The sequence below is a fragment of the Cupressus sempervirens genome, chromosome 2 (genome assembly GCF_028749045.1).
Source record: "Cupressus sempervirens isolate cs-2001-9-10 chromosome 2, ASM2874904v1, whole genome shotgun sequence".
Taxonomy (NCBI): domain Eukaryota; kingdom Viridiplantae; phylum Streptophyta; class Pinopsida; order Cupressales; family Cupressaceae; genus Cupressus; species Cupressus sempervirens.
In genome coordinates, this window is record NC_143119.1 from 374,680,321 (window position 1) to 374,697,219 (window position 16,899).

A 16,899-nucleotide genomic window follows, 5' to 3' on the forward strand; every position below is an offset into this window, starting at 1 on the left:
ATCCGATTCCGATTCTTGTTACTTTGTAATAAACAGAAATTAGAACATGACAGTAAAGTGATCTTAACTATGCAGCGATCTTAAGGAAAGCACTAAATATTTAGTTAAACACATGTGATCCATCAAGAGGTGCTATTACATACTTATTATGATAATCAATGACTAAGGGTGGGGCACCAATGAGGAGACCCAATCCAAATGAAAGGACAACGGTTCCAAAAGTTGCACCCCTTAAGGGAAATCATAGGATATTAAACCATGACGTGAAAAAGAAGACAAGGCATCAAAGACAAGAAATAAGGCATTCAATTGAGAAAGAGATCCACAGACTCACTGTTAAAGTATTTTGGCATGATGGATAATGCCAAGGCATTCAGATTTGACTGGTTTGTCACCTTGTCTTCCACTTGATTGGAAGTAGGAATGCTAAACAGTTAACATGGCACTACTGATACATATTTATATGTTGCTATGCTTTCTATCATGTTATCTATGCATAACAGAGCATATATGTAAGAATATCTAATACTTTAAACAACAAACTATCTCATTATGGATGATAAGATGGACTACATAATAAGGGATGCAAATAGCATGTAAGATCCATTCAAGGCAAACCCCGGTAGGGACAGGAGGTCAAATAGAATGTGTCTTTATGTGCTCTAGGGCTTCATGGAAAGGAATAAGCTCAAAAGCACCTTATGCATTTTTCCAAGGCACTCATAATGACGATAGGTCATTAGGAAAAATATTAATGAATCCCACATGTATGTTATGTAAATTACAATGATGTTTAGAACTCTCTTTATAACATGGCTGGATATATGTTTCTTCATCTTTCGTAATGATAACTAACTTGGTTATATACACCATAACTTATTTGGAATTCTAGGCCAAATTAGAGTGAAGTCTCAATAATGGACATTACACTAGGACTTCTCCTTCTCCTCTTACTAGCTAATTGGATCTGGAAATTCCTAAAGCTAGTCTAGCTTCCCTAATGTAGGAGAATGTTGAGGAAACACCCGTGGGTGGGAATTCTAAGTAGGGGAAGAGTTTTACCCATCTATGACAACCATCAAAGATAATAAATTGCTGCTGATACACAGGTAATTGCTGGTGCTCAAGTCTTATTATTAGGACCTTAGAAAAGTAATGGATAGCCTTATGGTCACCATTAATGAAAAGCAATTAGAGGTTTGGAAGACGAAACAGTTTCTGCTTTCAGAGTTGGGAAGTTGTTTGAAGCACACAAGAGGAAGGAGTTTTTTCTGTTCTATCAAGTTCCCATCCTTGTGGTGTAGTAGCACCCAATTCATATTTTTCTGAAAACCAGAATTTGTAATGTCCCGTTTTTAGCCAGTGTCAAAGGGCGAGTTGTTAGCCTATTATTGTATCCCTTGTAGGCTAATTATTGTGGATAGAGGGACTTTTGAGGCAAATCCTCGATTATGGGAGTGTCTTCTCTTCTCCACAATTCAGTATGTTCCAATTTGGTCTTTGTTTGGCTTGGATTGGACTTTATTTGGGCTTAGTTTCTTGTACTTATTATTTATCATAAGTCTTGTGATGATTGAGAGGAGCCCTTTCTATTTTTTAATAATGCATTTGGTCGTGTGGGTAAGTAATAGGTGTGACTCATGTTTCAGACAGCATATTTAAAGGATACGTATTCTAGAAATTATTAATATTTTAGTTGTCAAATTATTATTAAAACAGCAAATGGCTTCTTATAAAGTTATAATTCGACTTTATAATTTCACTTAAGTTGAGGGTTGAGTCATAATTGAAAGGGGCTATTCATTCATTGAGAAGCTTAAGCCAAGGTATTAATTAAATCATTGGAGTAAATGAATTATTACAGGGAAAAAGTATATCTATTTAGCCCACATTGGCTGGAAAAGTGTGACTTCTCCCACAAAAGTTATAAAAGACTCACATGAGTTCTTTTTTAGGTGCACGATCTGGTACGCATATGTCAGATAGTGTGTATGGCAGCTCACTTTGCACAATTTGGGGAAGCAAACTTTGTCTTCTTACCAAGTTGCCTCCCTTTGAGTTGTTTACTCCTGCGGCATCTATAGTCAGAGTTGGTACAATTTGGCAAATTCTATCAATTGTACTACTGATGGTGTTACATGTTGGTTAGTGCTCGCGAGAACATTATACAGCCTTACCCTTGGAATCTGGGCAGACTGGTGTTATTTGTTTTTTAGATTGCTTAGGGACAACCAATTTCAGGGAGGGTGGATAGTAATATTCTCTTTTTAGCCAGTGTCAAAGGACGAGTTGTTAGACTATTAGTGTCCCTCATAGGCTAATTATTGTGGATAGAGGGACTTCCGAGGTAGAGGCTCAATTATGGGAAGATCTTGTCTTCTCCACAATTCAGTATGTTCCAATTTGCTCTTCGTTTGGCCCAAATTGGACTTCATTTGGGCATACTTTCATCTACTTACTATTTATGGGAAGTCTAGTGATGATTGAGAGGGACCCTTTATATTTTTGGGAAGTGCATTTGATCACGTGGGGAAATAATAGGTATTATTCCTGTTTTAGATGACATACTTTAAAGAAAAGTATTTTGAGAGTTATTATTATTTTAGTTGCCAAATTATTATTAAAACATTAAATGGCTTATTATAAAGTTATCATTTGACTTTATAATTTCACTTCAGTTGAGGGTTGAGTCATAATTGGAAGGGGCTATTTATTCAATTAATTCATGGAAGCTTAAGCCAAGTTATTAATTAAATCATTGGAGGAAAAGAATATTAAAGGGAAAAAGCATATCTATTTATCCCACATTGGCTGGAAGAGTGTGACTTCTCCAAAAAAAGTTATAAAAGACTCACATGAGTTCATTTTTCATTATGTTGCTTATGTTTTTTGATTTGTGTGAATAGAATTTGGTGACAAGGGTTTCAGAAGTTTCAGCTTGGAGAACTGGGAATTCCTCATAACTTTCAGCTCTTTGAGTTGTTTGAAGATACCAGTGAATTGTATTTGTGATAGTCTTATTCAGAGACCATAATTGTGATTCATTTGTGATCAGATTGTGAGAAGTATTTCAGTGCAGAATTTCAGATTGAATGAATGAATTTAAGATTTTAAATGATGTCCACGAGACCATAAGCCTAAGGGACCCACATAAAACTCCTAGTCAGTCTGATGTGATTTCTCCAGCCTATCTCTTTTGTTGTGAATATACATAAGTAAAATGGCCCCCTTGAGGAGTCTTGGTCCTTCGAAAAGGTCTTTTATGTTGTTCAATTTTAACGTTTCTTTGTGTTGGTTGCGAATGTCTTCATATGTTGTACAATCCTTTAGATAGTGCCACTCTGTTTCCACCACACACTTGTTGCAAAATCTACAAATTTTGTCCTTCCGCTCTTCCTTAGGGACCTTCCATCTATCAGTTTCACATCTCAAACGGTGGGAACCAGATCTCAATTAAGCGATTAGGATTTGTCTTTCCTTTGATCTCAGCTCCTAAATATTCTTTGTCGTCATGTTAGCATGTGGGATTAAATTCTTTGACATAATAGGCTTTTTTTTCTACCTAGCTGGTTATGCCACCCATTTTTTTATTTCAAAATTGTTTTCCGGACATTCTAGGTAGTCAACGTTCCACTTGTTGAACCATTTTTCATTTTGTTTCTTCCATGCCTTCTTCCGATGGGCCAATTCTCCATCAACCACCCTACCAGGCCGGCAATGTGCCTCCATTTTACTCACCATTTTAGATAGCTGAGCAATCTAACAATTGTCCAGGCCTCCACCGAGAACATATGTTAGCATGTGGGATTAAATTCTTTGACATAATAGGCTTTTTTTCTACCTAGCTGGTTATGCCACCCATTTTTTTATTTCAAAATTGTTTTCCGGACATTCTAGGTAGTCAATGTTCCACTTATTGAACCATTTTTCATTTTGTTTCTTCCATGCCTTCTTCCAATGAGCCAATTCTCCGTCAACCACCCTACTAGGCCAGCAATGTGCATCCATTTTACTCACCATTTTTAGATAGCTGAGCAATCTAACAATTGTCGAGGCCTCCACTGGGAACATGCCCGCCTCAACTAAAATAATCTCTTATGGGACTATGGATTTGATTTTGAGATTAGTTGTGATGAAATGTTTCTAAATTCTTTCAATTTGTCGCCATTTATGGTTTGATATGCTGCTCCTTCATACCTTGCTACCATATAAAATAACTAGTATCACCAACAACCCAAAGAGAGTTTTCTTAGTCTTCCAATCCCATAACTCTGTTGTCCTGCACCTGTTTTGAAGAAGATAAGATGCTTTCCATCCCCCCTGTATCCTTTTTGATCTACATGTTTCCCAACTAAGCCAGTAATGGAAATCTATCCCCAATTACTTGTATTCTTCTACAATTTCTAGTGCTTTGTTATTAAATATGAAAGTGCATTGTTGTTTTCTCTTCCTCAAGGAAAAGACCATGATCTTGGTCTTAGAAGTGTTGACCTCCATCCTAACTTCCGTGCAAAAGGTTTCTAAGTTCTTCAAATGTTCTCTCACCCCCTATACTGTTTTAGCAATAAGAATGAGGTCATCGGCATACAAAAGCAATCTGATCACATATTCAGCCAACTAAATTCCCTCTCTATTGGCTTTGTTTAGCCATTCCTCTAACTTGTCAATATAGAGGCCAAACAAGGTAGGCGATAACGGGCATCCCTATTTGACCCCTATGTCACTGCCAAAGCATTCTGACATGCCCACTTCGGTTCTAATTTTTTCTTTAACTTGTTTGTAAAATTTATAAACAATAGCTCTATACTCTATTGGGACCTCTAATTCTTCCATCCTATTACATAACTTATCCCTAGGGACGGTGTCGAAAGCTTTTTTAAAGTCAACAAAGCAGCAAAAAGCCTCTTCCCCCTATTTATCCCACGTTTTTTCTATGAGAAACCTTAAGGCAATGCAGTGATCAATGGTAAAATGTTTTGGTCTGAAACCCACCTGTCCCATAGCTCTTTTCCCTTCTTTTTTTGCCCATCTGCTGATTCTCCGCTCTACCATAATCCCATAGAGTTTGCTTAATAGCTGGTCCACCATGATGGTGCGGTAGTTGGAAGGGTTGTTGACATCCCCGCTCATATGGAGAGGAATAACTACATTGGTGGTCCACTCCGTGGGAAAGCAGTCTTGCGTGACCATATTAAAAATGTTCCCGATGTGTGGAGTCAACAAATCTGTCCCCCATCAATATCCTAAGCTTTTCCACTCGCTAATCTCCTTATCCCTAGAGTAATGTCTTCATTAGCAAATAGTTCATCCGGATTGTTGGCTGTGGGGAGTGAAACTTCGTCCTCCAGTCTCTCATAAAGAGTCTTTGCATACTCTAACCATTGAGAATCCGTAATTTTATTTACAACTTGTTTCCTAGCTTGTTGTAACTTCCTCCAAAAATCTTTAGGATTGTGCTTTTCTAACATGATTAGCTCCTTCCTTTGATTAATCACATATTCTTCTTTTTTGGATTGATCAGCTGTTTGTATTCTCTTATGATTGTTTAGTTTTCCTTTCTCCCTTTAAATTTCCTTTTTGCGGCCTTGCATTCTTCGTCATACCATGAGTTAGCTGGAAAGGTGTTTGAGATGCTCTTCTTTATCCTTGTTCTCTTGCAACCCTTTAGTGCTTCCTTAATTAGTGGCATGAGAAAGCTGCTGCTGAAGTGACTGCTGCTGATTGCAAGGGCAGAAAGCTTAATTGGTACAGATTGCAACCCATGTATGGTTCAGCATTGGAGTTTGTAGAGAGGCCGCAGGTTATAGAGGCGAAGTGACACTCTTCTACAAGCTGCGATGTATATATTTGAGAGTTTTTGGCATATCACATGGGTTACATTTCATTACCAGGTTCTCCCTAATTTTGCAACAACATTTCAAAATATCAAAATTGGTATTCGTATGCATTATGAATACTTTGATTTAATAAAGGTTCACATGCCAACTATTTGGTTTAATGCCTATGAATCCTTCAACAATTCAGACATTATATATGTTGTCAATATGTTTCTTTTTATGACAGCAGAATGACAAGTGTTTGACAAAATTACTTTGCAAAAGGTTCATGTTTTATAACAAGATTTGGCATAAGAAAGATCAGAAAATTCAGTTTAGACTTTGTAGGCCAACTGTTTGACGAAATCCATTTAACACAAATCTAAAATATGAAGTAGAAATGCAAGGGATATTACAGTGGTGAAGTTAGAACTGGCTGGGGTTTTTACAGCATCACAAAACATCAGCATTCAAAGATCGTGCGATTGGTGTGTGGCGTATTATGGTATTTGTAGGTGGAGTATCTATAGATATTCTAGAAATCTTTTCTTGATTCTGGTCATGTCGGACTTCAATGCAGGGTAATGCTTTGTTCTTGTCTGCACCTAGTTAGATGTCTTTTGTGGCCTGGAAGTTAGTTTTGTAGTTTAGAAGCTTTGTGGTTTGCACTTTTAAACTGTCATCCATTATGGTTGTTTGTAGTTATTATGTACTGCTGTATATGTTCTAATTTCAAGGCAGGGGCCCCAATTTGAAGCACTGTTTTTTGTTTTGTTTTTTGAAATCCCAAATTTAAATTGAATAAAACGCAAACACTATCTGAGAACAAAGTCAATCTTGTGTTGGATGAAATGAGTTGGAGCAAGAAGCTGCAAGAAGCAATGAGCAAAGCAGAACTGTGGGCTCAGGGAGAATGGAAGACCAAAGTTGCACAGATATGGATACGGATACAAATATGGAAATGGTATTGGGTACGGATACGGCCATTTATTTAGACACCCAATATGGATACGGCTGGACACAACATTAATAAATAATACATATACATATATTTAACATAGTTTTCTAAGTTATTGTAGGAGATTTGCATTACTTAAAAAGTAATATTGACACATAAATGCTACTTAAATATTTATAAGTTAATTTACCACTTTACAATTTGTAAACACAGTAGAGTTGCATTAGAAGATAACCCAAAAACGGGTTGCTGAAATAGAAAGAACATTTTATTTGTCTTTCTCATCCAGTGGAGGTTTTTTTTAATACTATTTTTTTTTTTTTTAAATTGCTTTAATATATTTTTTTTTAACATCAAAGGGAAGATCTACATCAAATCTTTAAAAAAAAAAAATCCCATAGTATTTTGTACGGTTGGAAAATCAAGTTTATTAGGCAGACATGGGTACAATATTCGACGTGTTTCCGAGCAGTATTGGATACGGGGATACGCGCGCCCAAGGAGGGACAAAGGAGTTTCCGGCAACTCTATGGAAGACAAATAAACAACAGACAGATGACAAATCCACAGAAGACAGCACAAGAGAAGTTTGAAGACAAATGGCAATGGCATCATTGTACTGAATGGATGTGACTAGTCAATTGATGATACATGGTGGTTTGAGGAAATGTCCAAAATTTTATGCCTTCCTCTTCTATGAGTGTTTAACTCAGTTTTGAGGATTTTCTGGCATCTGGTGATGGTTTGGAATTCAGATGATGCTTTAGTTGGTGATGATGCTCTTTATAGCATCCTAGATTTTACAAGATTTTCTCGGGTTTGTTCTCCTCGGTCTTTGGAAAACACTACTATTTAAAGAAACTCATTACAAAACCAATTTTATTGGAGTTTTCTTTGTTTGTTCTCCTTGGTCCTTGGAGAACAATGCCATGTACAGGAAGTACATGTTTCAGACCACTCTCTGTGGGTTTTTCTAGGTTGGGTCTCAGTCCTTAAAGAAGATTCCTGTTTATAATCAAATGCTCATCTCGACACAAGTCGTCATCCTTCAACATCAGTTATGCTTCTGTCATGATCAATTTCTATTTCCAATGTCTTCGTGAGTAATTTAGGTGGTTGATAATATTTTACATTTGCATTAGAGTGATGAACCGACATTTCATATTCACATTAATGTTTAAATATTAAATATTTAAAAGGAAGTTGGAAGCCTAGCAGATGTGAGGGACTTAAAGTTGTTTTAAAATGTTATTGGGACTTTTTTGAAGAAAATAAGATATTTGAATATGTTAAAATGCCCTAATTCCTTCCAAGCTCTATAAGAGTTTTGGCTCTCATTTCTCCCATTCAAAATTTGGATGCTTGAGAAGTTGCCACCCGAATGAAAAAGGGACTTCTTCCAGGAGTAATTGAGAACGAAAACCCTCTTCAATTTTACTAGTTTTAGTGGTGGAAGACTCACTCTAGCTGGCTTATTTTTTTCATTCAGGAAATGCATTGATATCACAAAGTTCTTGTCATTCACAATTCACAAAAATGAAAATATGCAAGATATTTTGATTGCAGATTTTTGGGCACTGATTTTGGTTGGTGTTACAGATTTTTGGTTGCATTTGGAGGTGTTCCCAGATGCCATATTTTTGTCTGTACAGCTATGTTCCTATGAAGCCCGAGTTTTGTCCATAAATGCTAAAAAATGCATTTAGAAGAGGGTCAGTGGGCTTGAATGATCAAAATAAAGTGCAAACAAACAAACTTTGATGTTAGACAACCATGTTAGGGCAGAATGTTGAGTTCTCTGCAGATCTGATTTTATGGAAAAGGTTGAACTCCTTGCCAAGCTGTACAGGACCATATTTAGTATGGTGCGAGGGTTTTGGCTAATTAAGCATTCAGTTTGCAGGTTGTTATCCTTCACCAAGGGTGACGACTTGGCCTTGTGACCAATGGTTGATGGTTACCTTGATGAATAGAAGTTAGAAATTGCAAATTGGAATTTGGAAATGCCACCCCTGCTGATGCTAGTGACTTCCAGTAGCGAATGCAACTGAAAATCAATTTCTGACTTTGGCATGGACCGTTCCATTGTTGATTTAAGTTTTGTGAGGTCTCGAACATAATAGACGGGAGACTATTCTCCAGGTGGATACTTGCAGCTACAAAGACATAATTTCAGCTTTTTGGAGAGGTTGTGTAGCACTTGAAAATTCTTCTCTGCCTGAAACACTGCCCTTGGAATACATAGGTCTGAAAACTAAAATCGGATCATTAACAGCAGGTTTCTTCCCCATAACAGAGTAAGATGAGAGATGATAGCTAGGAGGAACCTGCTAAGAAACAAGGGAAGGTGTATCAAGCTATTTAAAGGTGGTTTAGGTGGGCGCACTTTCATGTATTGACCTGAAAATATCTTCAGTCGGCCAGCAAAAGTGTCATTTTTAAGTTTCAGACCTGCAACGAAAGCAAATGGCTCTTTTTTTCAAGGTATTTTTCAATGCATTTATGTATATGCTTCCCATATGATGTACTATCAGCTTATGAATGATTTACTTACCAAGAAATTATAAACAGTAGATAAGAATGTATGCATTTTTATGTCAGACTTGTTAATGCTGGCATGTTCAGTAATTTGCAAGCTTCAGTAATGATCTTATAAGGCCAAATTCAAAATAACAAATCAGGGGGGTGCTATTACATTTGCAGTCACCCTGATCATTGCAAATCACAAGCCCTAAAACAATCTTTAGCAGTCACCTTCATCCTGAAAATAAAAGAACAAAAATAGCAATCCATGGTATGCCAGATATACTAAAAGGGTTCTAATTTTTTAGTTATTTTTTAAATCAATATTAAACCCTATTTCTAATCTTCCGGAAAAACTTTGTGTAGAAATCATCAAATCAAGTGAAAGCATTTCAATGAACAAAAGTAAATGTCAACAAAAGCAAAGATTAATAATATTGGTATTTGATAATCATAGTCCTGCAATAAGCACTTAAAACATAGAGACAGCAAATCAGAACTGGAGCCAGACAATCCAAATTTTCAATTAATTGAACAAAAGTTGGTGCCCGCGGATATCTGAACCCTTACATTGTTTTTCCTCTCGCTACTGCCTATTTGAGCTTTTAATTTAATTTTAACATCTTCTAGCAAACACTTCACATTTTCATGTTAAAAAACAGAAAATTACAAGTCCAGGCATATTTCTTAATTTTTTTAATGCTATATAAAGAAGCATTATCTGATGTTTCCTAATATTTATTTATAAAATGGCAAAGCAGTACTCGGAAAAGATTTTCAGTCAACTAATGAAAATTCAGAGCACATAGGCATCATAAACCTTATATTGTATTTCCTCTTATTACTACCTATTTGGGCTTTTGCTTTTAGTTTTAAATTTGCTAGTCAAACTAGACATTTTCATGTTAAAAAAAAAATTCGCCAGCCCAATTATCAACACTCAAGGAAAATTCTCAATGTGATTCATGTGATATATCTAAGAAACCTCTATAGGAAGCTTACCAAGTTTTTATGTTAATTAATAGGAGAAATATAGCTGTAGGAAGAAACTTTACCTAAAGTTTCTGAACATTTGGAGAATTCCGCATTATCTAAGAACTTTTACAGTAAATTTACCAAATCTCAATCTTAATTAATAGGGGATTATAGATATATGAAAAATATATTTAAATCCTCCTAGCATTTGGAGAAGTCCCCGCATGTGTCTCTAAAACAGTCTGCATTTCAGATACAGAGGCAAGCACCACTAGTTACAGAATGAATCTCTGGGTGACTATAATTCTTGCTCAGATGTTCACATTTCTCCCATTCATCAACTTGGAGGCAATTAACTAAGGCAGAAACGCAATGACCGAGGTTAAAAAAATCCACTTAGACACATAGTAGATAGAAAGGGATAACTGTTGTGCATTTTGTAAATTGATAGGAAATTAACATCATGATAAAAAGAAAAGTAATGCCGAACCCACATCTCAGTAAATGTGAGGCCTCATCCCGACCCATCGTAGCATAGTGATACCTTATTAATATTTTGATACTCACGACTCGAGATGTCGGGACATTTTCTGATGCTTTGAACATATTATATTATTTCATGTTGTGTGATGTTTGCTTTCAGATATCTGAGTTCATCATTTAATGCTTTATGAACATGTATGTTGACGAAATAAGTAAATGCAGGATTAACACATTGATTATGGAATTTTTATGATTAAGGATATAAGTAGGATGAAAGAAACCCTGATTGATTTTACGATGTATGTTTCAATTTATGTGATTTCTGATACGTATATATACATATGTGCATGTGATTTTCTGGGACTACTGATGTGTGCAATAAGTATGCAGAATATTTAGCCAAGAAACCCGACGGAGGAATAGAACTAATCCCTATGTGCTAATTGTGGAAACCTTGTTGTTCGTAACTAAATTAATTGTGAGATGTATGTGTGCATCTTTTCGTGATCAATAAATGTTAATGTTTCGTAATTGTGTTCTTATAGTGTCACTTGACACTCGTGAATTGCATATGCATTCCAGCATGCTAGCTAGGGTTAGCTGTGTAACCTTTGGACCTAAGTCGGATTAAGTTAGTGTCTTTTTGCTAATTTGGTTCTTAATCGAGTTTAGTCACCCTTAATCTGGATTAGTGCTTAATCTGCATTTTTAGAGTTGTTAGATGGTCCTAAATATTTCCTAGCTTTTGTTTGGTTCCAAACCTATTCCTTAGGTTTTAAAACATGAAATTTTTATACCCAAAGGGTATGGGTATGGGTTGGGGACATTTTCCAACCCCTAAGCCCCTTTTGTTGACTTTTGAGGTCACTCAAAAAGTCTATTTTTGCCTTTGTGCGAAAATTGCAAATGGTTACCATGAGTTGCATCACCTCAACTCCACTTAGTGGTTAACCTTGGTATGGGTTGAGTTAGAAACTTCTAGATTTGTAGGTGGGTGGGGGAAGTTATTGCCTTTTTGGTGGTTGAGTTTGAGTCTTATTTAGAGGTCCTTCTTGGAGTAGTTTTGGTTGTTACCCAATCTCTACTTTTAGAGAGGAGTCTTGGAAGATTGAAGGCAAGGGAGGAAAAGCTCTTCTCAAAATTGTTCATTTTTCATAACCTTTTGTGAAGGTAGGAGTTCTTCATCTCCTTGTTCATGTTGTTCATATTTCTCATGATGTTTCATGCTTGGTTCATGCTTATGCTATTGTGTTTTCATTGGTATGCTCATATGTATGTTGGGTATGTTTTGGGAAGGATTGAAACCATGTTCTTGAATGCTTTTCTTTCTTGTTTATGTTGAATTTTGAAGTTTTTTTGTACGTGTGTTTTGGTATCACTCACCCTTGGATAGGGCAGAAGTGACCAATTTTGGAAAAGGTCCTTTTAGTTGGACTCCAACAGTGTAGAGTCTCTTCTCAGGACGAGAAGAGGGAGAGAGGGTAGGGTGTTATGGGCCCCTACCTGTTAACACAAACCACGTATGAGTTTTGGCATGTAAGAATGGAAGAACGGAAGTTCTTGATTTATAACCCCGATTGGGCACCTGGTTTGGTGTTGTGTCTAACATCTCCTATTGGAAAAATCCACCTTTCCCTAGTTTTGATTCATTGTGAATCCTGTTGTGAAAACCTAGTATGAATATGCATGTTTGATTTGTCTTTTGGTCATGCTTGTTGACACCTGATCAAATTCTGTTCTCTCCACGATCTTAGCAATGTGTTGCAGAAAATGATGTTGATCCCTTGATAAGGGACTTGAAGGAAATTTATTTGATTGTTGAAAATTCGAGATTGGAATCCTATGTAATTTGTATTTCAAAACTTTGTTGTAATGGCAACGATGCCGGGTTTTCTTCCTGGTTCTTTCCTGGCTGAGCCTTTGAATCAAGTTTGCCAACAAAATAATGATTGAGTATTATTGCTTCTCATGAGTTTTCTTTGTGATTTTCGGTTATATGGATGCACATCAAAAATAAGATGAAATGATGATGTTCAATTAGGCAAAAATTTCAAGTTTCATATATGTTGAAAACGAAAATTATGTTATGAGTGTAGGTTCAGTTTCGTGATTATTGAAAACCAAAAACCAATCTTGCACTGTTGTTAAAATGGATCATTCAAATTCTTGGTTTATTTAGATTGTAGCAAGTTCTATTAGATTAATTTAAAAATATATATATCCCCCTTGGCAAATTCTATCATTATCAATTCTAACACTTTAAAAAATAAAATTGTCCCAAAAGAGCAAAAACTCTCTGGATTTTGTATGGGAACAAAATTAATTGGCTTTTTACAACAGAGCATATTCTTAAAAGATTCCTTTAAATATCTCTTAGCAATTTTTAATCTTTGATAATAGAATTATAAATGGAAATAAGATTAAAATCAAATAAATAAATAAATGGTTGTCCCAAGTTTAACAACTAAACTTTATATTTATTACCACCTGCCATTTCATGCGCAGAGATGTTTGACTTGATTTTCTTTTTACACTTGTGAATTAAGGGGGGGGGACAAGGTATTTACCTTTAGCATCAATGTCAAATCAATTAGTACTTACCTCCTTTATTTTCTCCTTGGTAGGCGCCCATGCAAGTGGAGCGGGGGGGGGGGAGGTTTACAAAGTTTAAAAGTCACACGATTTTGCACAATATACTAACCCTTTTTATCTTTTAAAAATACAGCAAACTTAATTCTCCCCATGCAATTTATCACAGCAACTTCCTTGCTGTCCTTGATAACCGTGCAGCCCCACTTTGTATTGCACCCAAGTCAAAAAAAAGTTGGCTCATATGTGGAGTGTTGGGGTAGTTTAGGTTTGTCTCAGCATAGTTTGTTTTATTATTTATTTAAGTTTGGTTTAAATGTAAGTAGTACTAATTAGGTTTAAGTTTAGTATTATGTTAATATTTAATTTAGTTTTAGTATCATTTTTTTTTTATATTTAATTTATTTTAGTTTAAGGTTTAGTATAGATTAGTTTATGTTAATGTTAGTTACTTTTTTCGTTAGTAGTTAGTTATTAATTATGTTAGGATTAGTTTTAGTATAGTTTGTATCATTTAAATTTTTTAAGTTAAGTTTAGTTTAGTTTTAAAATAGTTTCAAATTTAGTGAATGATAGGTAGTCATTAATTAGTTGGATTAATTTTTGCATATAATTTAATTATTGTGTTTTTTTTTAAATATTAGTTTTGTTTAATTGTTTTACTAAGTTAGTGTTACGTTGTTTTATGTATTCTTAAATGTTAGTATGTAATAAATGTTAGATTTTTATTTAATATTAGTTTTAATTTTGATGTATTTTTAGTTTAGTGTTATAATTATGTTAGTTTAAATTTAATTTAAATTAGCTTATTTTATTAGTAATTAATTTTAGTTAAGAATTGTTGTTACATAATATTTATTTTTTTTTTTGTTAGTTTTAATATTAGATTTATTAATATTAATAAAGTAATATTTGGAAAATGGCTTGTTTGATTTATTAGTTAAAAAGTTATAAAATTAATATTAGTTGTAAATTTATGTAAGACTAATAAGAAAGGTTGAATTGTTTTGTTTTAACATTTGGTGAAATTTAAGTTTATTTTATATTGTTATTAAATTAAGAATGTTAATTTCAAAAAAATCATCATGGAATTAAATAAAATTGTAATTTGAATAAAGTAAAATAAAGTATATTTATGTGTACACTAGATGTGACTTTATCTTATTTAGTTCTTGATTTAATATTTCAATTAATTAGACCCGTATTCATTTAAATGGTTATTCAATAATTTTAAATATAATGTTGTATAAGAAATGAAATAACGAAACAAATGTCGATATTAAGATAATAACAAGAGTTCAAAATTTAACGATTTATTTCTCCTCAAGATTATATACTTAAGATGACAGGTAGAGAACCTATACTTTAACCGTGAACACAAACATATCGAACTTATGAAATTTAATTATTATTGTTTTAAAAATAAAAATAACAAAAAAATTGTGTGTGTTTTTGCCCTTGTATTTTGGGCATGACAGTAAAACAAACTTTTCACCATTAACTTGGAAAGAATAAAGAATATGAGGTGGATGTTCCCTTGTTAAAATGATCAAACAATTTATTTGCTATGAACACTTAGGAAATATCCCTCAAATGAATAATGCCCATCTCAGACAAAAACTTGCTGGTATTCTATGATATCATTTCTATGCCATAACATAATGTTTTGCACAAATGAAACTCTCAGAAGCTAACTGTTCACTGCTGCATTGGAAACAACAATTTAGAAATGAAAAATATACCTGCAAAAGAATAACACAATGCTGCAGGAGTCCTATATCCCTAAATGGTGATGATAACCACTGGTTCCAAACAAACTCTTGATCTGGATTCAAAACTGATGATTCACTAGGAAAAGGCCTTGTAATATCCCTTGTTTCACAAAAATAATATTTCCCATCAAGATCAATATCTGCAAACTCCTGAATATTTTTTGATTCCCCCTTATACTGAACTTGAGGATTTTGAAGTTGAATTTTAAAACACTGACTCTCTGCTATAGTGTAAACACATCCCCCGCCTGGAAGTTCTGGAATCGAAGCCACAAGTTTTGTGGCAACTATGAGCAATGCGGTGCTACCCAATGCTGCATAGCCCAAAATTGCTCTAGCATGTACAGTACTTTTACACATCCAATGCGATCCAGCAGTGACAAAATCCAATGCTTCAGCCTCAGAAGAGAAAATGTCAAACCCCTCCCGTGCTGTATACAGCAGTGCCCCAGTTGTTGGATCAATGTAGATAACTTGTGTGTCTTTCCTTGTTGATAAACTCACGATTATATAATATTCACAGGATTCCAACTCCACAATAAGCACAGAGGTGTCCCTCAAAGAATAAGCTGCATTAAAGTGAAAAAAATTTGCATTAGAAGATAAAATACATTGTAGAAGTTACCCGAAGCCAGAAATCAAGGATCTGAGCCAACGAAAGCTAAAAGGAACATGATATATGATAAGGTAAAACAAGAAATTAAACTCCACCCTTTAGCTACAAAGATGTCCTTTTTTGAGTATCATTAGAGCATAGCATTAGTTAGTAAAGTTCAACATAATGCTGAGGAAATTAGTTTGACCTTTTTAGTTTCCAAAAGATTCCTCAAGGTATAAATGTTTCAATATTTAACAGCAAACATCAGTACACCTTAGCAGAGATTTCTGAGATTTTCTCTGGATGACTCTTTAAGTATAATCTAAGAACATGAAAGCTTGTGTTTTAATTTACTGAGAAAAAAATTCATTGTCCATTATCCCTAGGCCCAAGAGCTGATACCCATCCTGTTGTGATGTTGTCGCATTGCAATCAGGGACTCCCAGTTTTCATCAGATTCAAAGTTGTCATCAAGGAAGGGCAAATAGGTCACCCCCACAATGATACAGCCAATGTTGTTCTTCAGGTTGGTGCCAGCATGGTTAGAAGGATATTCTGATGATACAAATGTGTTCAGATAGGTTAATGGCGAAAAATACAAGTTCCCAGGATGATTTCAGACAACTTTTTATTTTTAAATAAATTCTTTTTTCTTGTTTTTTCTTATTTTTGCAACATTTCATTTTTAGCACTTTGGGTACTTTTTTTCTTTTTTTCCTATTTTGAGCACTAATGGGTCAATTTCAAAAACCCTATTTTTTAGAAGTTTCTATTTTTGGGAAATGCTAGTATCAGAGGTCAAATCCCTCAAGGCATGAGTAAATCCTTAAGGTAGTCATAGTCCCTAGTTTTCAAATGTAAACAAGACTTGTGGTTTTGATGTCGACTGTGTCAAAATGCAAAAGGGTTGTAAGGATTACAAGGAAATCATATAGAATGCTAAGTGGTTGCAAGCTATTGTTGAAATCAATTTTGTCGCTATGTTTAGATTTCCACTCAAAGCTAAGAATCAAATTCCCTATGGGGGTTTGCATCAAATGTTCGGCTAAATCTTGACATAACAGTTGGGAACCAAAAAAAATTCCTATGAGGTTCCATTTTCCACTCAGGGCTCAGAAATCAACTTACCTATGGGGGTTGCATTAAAAGTATGGATAAATATTGGGCAAAATGTAGGGACAAATT

General features: G+C 34.8%; 1 protein-coding gene across 1 annotated transcript in view; it reads right to left on the reverse strand.

Moving 5' to 3' along the window:
• The window catches only part of SAC9 (sacI homology domain-containing protein / WW domain-containing protein), a 246,422-nt gene that overhangs the window by 191,708 nt on the left and 37,815 nt on the right, over positions 1 to 16,899 (reverse strand). Inside the window, exon 3 of the mRNA XM_089813780.1 lies at positions 15,087 to 15,685. Within this exon, the coding sequence (XP_089669906.1) occupies positions 15,087 to 15,685 (599 nt within the window). The remainder of the gene's footprint in view (positions 1 to 15,086; positions 15,686 to 16,899) is intronic.